Source organism: Limulus polyphemus, unplaced genomic scaffold (assembly GCF_000517525.1).
Source record: "Limulus polyphemus unplaced genomic scaffold, Limulus_polyphemus-2.1.2 Scaffold13223, whole genome shotgun sequence".
NCBI classification, from domain to species: domain Eukaryota; kingdom Metazoa; phylum Arthropoda; class Merostomata; order Xiphosura; family Limulidae; genus Limulus; species Limulus polyphemus.
In genome coordinates, this window is record NW_013678833.1 from 2492 (window position 1) to 9209 (window position 6718).

At 30.9% G+C, this 6718-nt stretch overlaps 1 protein-coding gene across 1 annotated transcript in view; it reads right to left on the reverse strand.

The window, feature by feature from the left end:
• The window catches only part of LOC106477183 (cuticle collagen 3A3-like), a gene marked incomplete at its 3' end in the record, with an annotated part of 7874 nt that extends 1549 nt beyond the window's left edge, over window positions 1-6325 (reverse strand). The window contains exons 1-6 of the mRNA XM_013937774.2: window positions 6256-6325; window positions 5344-5397; window positions 4543-4641; window positions 4324-4368; window positions 3105-3140; window positions 1333-1422 (exon numbers count right to left, since the gene is read on the reverse strand). Coding sequence (XP_013793228.2) covers window positions 1333-1422; window positions 3105-3140; window positions 4324-4368; window positions 4543-4641; window positions 5344-5352 — 279 coding nt within the window. The remainder of the gene's footprint in view (window positions 1-1332; window positions 1423-3104; window positions 3141-4323; window positions 4369-4542; window positions 4642-5343; window positions 5398-6255) is intronic.
• Window positions 6326-6718: the final 393 nt, after the last annotated feature.

Consider the following 6718-nt stretch of genomic DNA (forward strand, 5'->3'; position numbering starts at 1 on the left):
AGTTTAGATTAATATACAGTTTGTTAAGGTGGGATGTTTCGTAGTGTAGGTAGAAACAAAGTTTAGATTAATATACAGTTTGTTAAGGTGGGATGTTTCGTAGTGTAGGTAAAAAACAAAGTTTCGATTAATATACAGTTTGTTAACTTGGGATGTTTCGTAGTGTAGGTAAAAAACAAAGTTTAGATTAATATACAGTTTGTTAACATGGGATGTTTTTTAGTGTAGGTAAGAACAAAGTTTCGATTAATATACAGTTTGTTAAGATGGGATGTTTTTTAGTGTAGGTAAAAAACAAAGTTTAGATAAATATACAGTTTGTTAACATGGGATGTTTCGTAGTGTAGGTAGAAACAAAGTTTAAATTAATATAAAGTTTGTTAACCTGGGATGTTTCGTAGTGTAGGTAAAAACAAAGTTTAGATTAATATACAGTTTGTTAAGGTTTTTTACCTACACTACGAAACATCCCACAACGTTTAGATTAATATACAGTTTGTTAACATGGGATGTTTTTTAGTGTAGGTAAGAACAAAGTTTCGATTAATATACAGTTTGTTAAGATGGGATGTTTTTTAGTGTAGGTAAAAAACAAAGTTTAGATTCATATACATTTTGTTAACATGGGATGTTTCTTAGTGTAGACAAACAACAAAGTTTAGATAAATATAAAGTTTGTTAAGATTGGATGTTTACTCCCTTGAAACATCCCTGGGCTTGAATTTCGGAGATGCTGTACACTTATTGGTGTATGATGCTAGAAAAAAAATGTTGATTTACACTGTTTATGTTTTACAATATAACATGTTTGTGGATAACTGCTGTACTTTTTGCTATTATTGAAATGCCATTGAATGATATTTACTAGTAGTTTAATGTGAAAGAATATGATGTCAGCCACTTCAAGAAAAAATTTGTTCTGAAGTTTGAAAAATATTGTTACGAAAGCTTATGTAGTTTTCACTTTGTTTGCTTTCAATGTTTTGTGAACACTATAGTAAGAATTTTGGTTACAGCAATTGTTTAATTAAATAAGTAAATTTCTGTCGATGCTCGCATTGTTTCAGTAACATGTTTTAATATAATAGCAATCATATGCATGGTTTCCATCATAAAGAGAGGTTATAATTTTGTTCAATGGTTCCCAGCACTGCACTTTAAAATATTGTTCCTGCATCGGTGACAACTATTGTCTGAATCATCTTCTGTTCTGTGTGATTATTTATGACTGCTAGAACCCCTACCCACCCAAAAGACAGCTTGAAATGGACACAGGAAACACTGATGACGGCCTAGACACAGAGGGGGGAAGAGTAATTAATAATTGCTCACAGGAATACCGGGTAGTCCTGGGAATCCTGGTTTCCCTGTAAGACCTGGATATCCTGGAGCACCCATGAAGCCTCTTTCTCCTTTGTTGCCCTGAATATTGTGAAAACATGAACAACATTGCAAAATGAAAATCAGAACATCATCCTACTCAACTCTTACATTTCACTATAGAAAGCATTCAGTTATTTTACCCTGTTCACTACGTTTACTAACTACAAGTATCATTATCTGTTCAGTTATAACCGATAAAGTGTTCAGTTATTTCACCCTGTTCACTACGTTTACTAACTACAAGTATAATTATCTGATCAGTTATAACTAATAAAGTGTTCAGTTATTTCACCCTGTTCACTACGTTTACTAACTACAAGTATCATTATATCAGTTATAACCGATAAAGTGTTCAGTTATTTCACCCTGTTCACTACGTTTACTAACTACAAGTATTATTATATTTTCAGTTATAACTGATAAAGTTTTCAGTTATTTCACCCTGTTCACTACGTTTACTAACTACAAGTATCATTATCTGTTCAGTTATAACCGATAAAGTGTTCAGTTATTTCACCCTGTTCACTACGTTTACTAACTACAAGTATTATTATCTGTTCAGTTATAACTGATAAAGTGTTCAGTTATTTCACCCTGTTCACTACGTTTACTAACTACAAGTATTATTATCTTTTCAGTTATAACTGATAAAGTGTTCAGTTATTTCACCCTGTTCACTAAGTTGACAAATCTCCATTTTTCTTGTTTGTACCTGTCAACATGTGTATTGCGAACAAACATAAAACAAATAAATAATACTTGGATCATGTTCCATGCCCACCTATATTCAAATAAAAAATAAACACAAAATATAAAATAAAAGAGAAAACCTTGCATATAGAAGTTACTAAAAACCTCGTACAACTGAAATTAAAGAACAAGATTGTTCTTTGGCTTTATAATAAATGTTATTTATACCTTGTTTGTGTTACTCAGACAGACTTGTAATTAACATTTGATTACAAGTTACATTCCTCGACCATACGACTGTTACTGTTTGTATCAATTTCTGGAATTAATCTGTATGGCTACTGAAACACATTTGCATCAAGATAATATTGGCTTTGTTATGCATCAAGTTGAGGTAAACAATTAAATGTCAAGTGTAGGATCACACTACGAAAAATACTTGTATAAAATTTTTTAATGTGGAAATTTTTTAATTTTTTAAAGGAACAAAAATTTAAACAATTAAAAGAATACACATTTTTCTCCCTTCTAAAGTGATACAAGCTAGTCCTGTGTATATACTACACTACTAAAGTGATACAAGCTAGTTCTGTGTATAAACTACACTACTAAAGTGATACAAGCTATTCCTGTGTATATACTACACTACTAAAGTGATACAAGCTAGTCCTTTGTATACACTATATTACTAAAGTGATACAAGCTAGTCCTGTGTATAAACTACACTACTAAAGTGATACAAGCTAGTCCTGTGTATAAACTATATTACTAAAGTGATACAAGCTAGTCCTGTGTATAAACTATACAATTAAAGTGATACAAACTAGTCCTGTGGCTAAACTATACTACTAAAGCGATACACTTTTTGATCTATTTTTCTGTGTATGTGCTTGAAATAAGAACTGAAAAGTCAACCCATCAGAACAGAACTGGTATAAAAAATCATATCTGAAGGAAAGGTTTTATAAATCACCATTCTAAAATTCTATAATAACAAATATTGTTTATGTAAATTACAAGTAATTACTTACCTTTGGCCCAGGTAATCCACTTTTTCCAATCAGTCCCTACAAAATACAACATAGTAATAAGAAACTTTTTGTCTTTTACTGTAAAAGGCTTAAGGTTATATGCAACTAAGCTGATGGGGAAAATAAATTTATAAAAAATGGCCAGGGGTTGCTAATTACTATTATACATATCATTTTCTAACTAGGTCAAAAAATGCTTCACTTATAATTCAGTTTAGCTATAAGATAATAAACTTGTAATTATGAATTATGTAATTATTATAAGCAGACTCTAGTACATATAAATATAATATAAAAACAACATTAAACAAAAAGTTGGCCAAGAAAATGACTGCAGTATTTACTGTTATTATTTTGCTCTGAATAACACAGGCCTGCGATGGTTTTATGGTCTTAAATTTTTACATGTTCTACAGTAATTCCTGTACGTTGAATCCGAAAATGATATCCATTTTTCTCCATCTCGTATGGATTTTTCACAAAACGTTATAATGCAATACATAAAAGAAAGACCACAACACGTAGTTTTGAGACTAAAAGACGTAGATTTTACAAAAAACAAAAAATCAGGATGAATGAGGATGCATATTCGTTTGACATCAACGTTTTCCTCTTTTCTTCAGTTTGTTTGTATTTTTGTTAACAAACATAATAATAAAAAAATGTCCATTGTGGTAAACGAAATAATAATTTGATCTAAATAAGAGTTTTTTTCTTCTCAATTTGTAAAAACTCCTTATGTGATAAAAAAAAGTCAATATTATTTGCGAAATCTGCATAGCTGAATTATGGAAAATCTGTTATTAAAACCAAAACAACTTTTATGAAGTTTAAGTTGGCAGACTTATGATATTACTCCTTTGTACTCTTGTCTGTAGTTTAGTTATTTCTTTATGAAGTAACGTCTACTTTCAAAACGTGCTGTTGTGTTATTGGGTTTCTTTTCTTATATTTATTTATGAGAAGATACATTCTTGTGATTGACTTAATAACAGAAATAGTCTATCAGAAACCCAGCTTTTTGACATTTACTTTAATTTGGCTTAAACCCATGTTTAGAAATAAATCACATGATTGTAAAATGTGGGGAAAACTACATGTATTGTTCCTCACTCTCCAAGCCAACCAGTAGCCAAATAATAATAAAAAACCCTGATAAAATGGATCATTTTCCATGTCTATACAAGTTACTTGAAGAACATTTAATTTGACCACTAACCTCAGGCCCTGGGGGTCCTTCTGGTCCAGGTTCACCTCGTGGACCCTGAAAATAAGAGTAATAAAAGGTATAATCATCCTATCATACACACTTACACCAAAAAAGTGTTTAGGATCAGAAAGTAAATCAATCACATTTCAAGGAATCCGATACCATCGCGTTTATATTTATAGACTTTTCCTCTCACAGATTGTTTTTTAGATTGCAATATGAGCTTACTGGTTCGCCCGGGAGTCCACTTCTACCATCATACCCTGGAAGGCCTGTATTACCTTGGGGACCTGGTGGACCCGGAGGTCCAGGTTCTCCTCTGTCTCCCTGGAAAACCAAAGTAATGTTCAAGTAAATACAAAATAGTTTGAAATCACAGACAAAGTAACGGAGAATCCCGCTATTGAACCATTGTTTTAGTGATTACTGGCAAAGTTTTTAAAAAGTTTTAATTTTGTTTTTTGGCCTAATTATAGTAAAACTGATAGAAGACTTGTAAGTAAAAGAAACTTTATAGTTGTGTTTTAATTTCTCTAAAAGGTAGTTTGAATACTTTACACAAATAAAATTGAAGCACTACTACAAGTTCAATTCTAATCATCTATCCGAAGCACAAAATAAGTAATAAAAAAGGAACAGTTGGTTCTTTCAATCTAATACAAGAGAAGTTATAAAAAAAAATAAACTAAACCATGAAAAGGGATTTTAAACAAACAGAAAATACATTTGGAAGATAGTAAAGATACATTACTTAAATTACTGGATTGTGTTACTCCCACTTACTTTAACATGATATGTTTCTCGGCATTAACTCACACATTACACGTTACTTAATTTATTGGAATGTGTTATCACATTTACTTTTAACATGATAAGTTTCTCAACACAGGTGTTAAATTCCACATCGCACATTAGTTAATTTTACAGGAATGTGTTACTCACTTTTAATTTAACTAATGTGTAATGTGCAAGTTAATGCCAGTGTTGAGAAACTTATCATTTTTACAGGAATGTGTTACTTGCACTTACTTTTAACATGATAAGTTTCTCAACACTGGCATTAACTCCATAACTTTCTAGAGTCTGCAAAAACAGACAACATAAACATAGAGAAACAACACAGGATGTACTAAAACAACAACTAAACATCTCCATGCTACACAGTAACAGAATAAAAAAAAATAGTACATCATGCATTTCAAAAATAATTATTCTTAAATAAAAGAATGTAAAAACAAACCAAGAATAACGTTGTGGCTATTTTCAATAACACAAATATAAGGACATTCACTTTTTTTATCTGCTTCACGTTTCCCTTATTTATGCGATGAGTGACAAATTCCTTATAACTTATCAATCTCATTCACGAAAGGCCTTATCTAGCGCTAATAAATCTATATTGAATCAAACGTAGCTTCCGTAACGGGACTGTCCATCTATCTAGACATTTATATCATTTTTTCATACGACTGACCACAAGTTGCAGTTTGAAAATGTGAAGAGACCAAATTTTATTTTAATATTTCTTTCACTTATGAAAGAATCACAAAATTTTAGTTATCTTAAAAACAAAACGAAGACAATAAAGATAACACATATATTTGAAGTTTATATAAGACATTTACAAGTATGTCTCATATAGAAATTTAATTATATACAACATTTTTGATGTAAAAAAAAAAGATGTGAAGGTTACAGTTATAAACAGCCACATGAAACAAGATTATTGGTTTGTTTTGAAACAAAATAAAAGAACATATCAATGTAATAAAATATGAATAATGTAGTGAACAAAACCAAAGGTATCATCACATATAAAAAGATAATATTTCACAGCCATGGGCAAACAGGGTCGACAAAATAGTGATGGACAGCATGGGGTTAATCACCAGAATCATAACCACACTGCTTACTAACACTGAAGCTCTTCTCATGACTAACCTTAAAAACGATGATTTCTGCAGTACCTACTGCTGCCCCATGTAGCCTAGTAACGGAGCGCTTAACACCCTAGAAATGGTTCACAGGAAATGGGGAGAAAGACTTGTAAAGACTTACACATAAGATAAACACAATTTTTACTGACATTTAATACGGTGTCATACAAAACTGAAACAACTCTATTTTTCCTCACACTGAATTGCATTAGGCTAACAACCATTGGATCTTATAAGTATCTTTAATGATTATCAGTAGTTTAGAAAATCAGTAATTATATATAATGTAATCTATGAATTATGTGATGTTCATTAAAATAAATCTCGTTTGTAAAATAACTTACGTTACACTAGGCCTGGGAAAGTTTCCTAGTTTGTAAAATAACTTAAGTTACACTAGGCCTGGGAAAGTTTCCTAGTTTGTAAAATAACTTAAGTTACACTAGGCCTGGGAAAGTTTCCTAGTT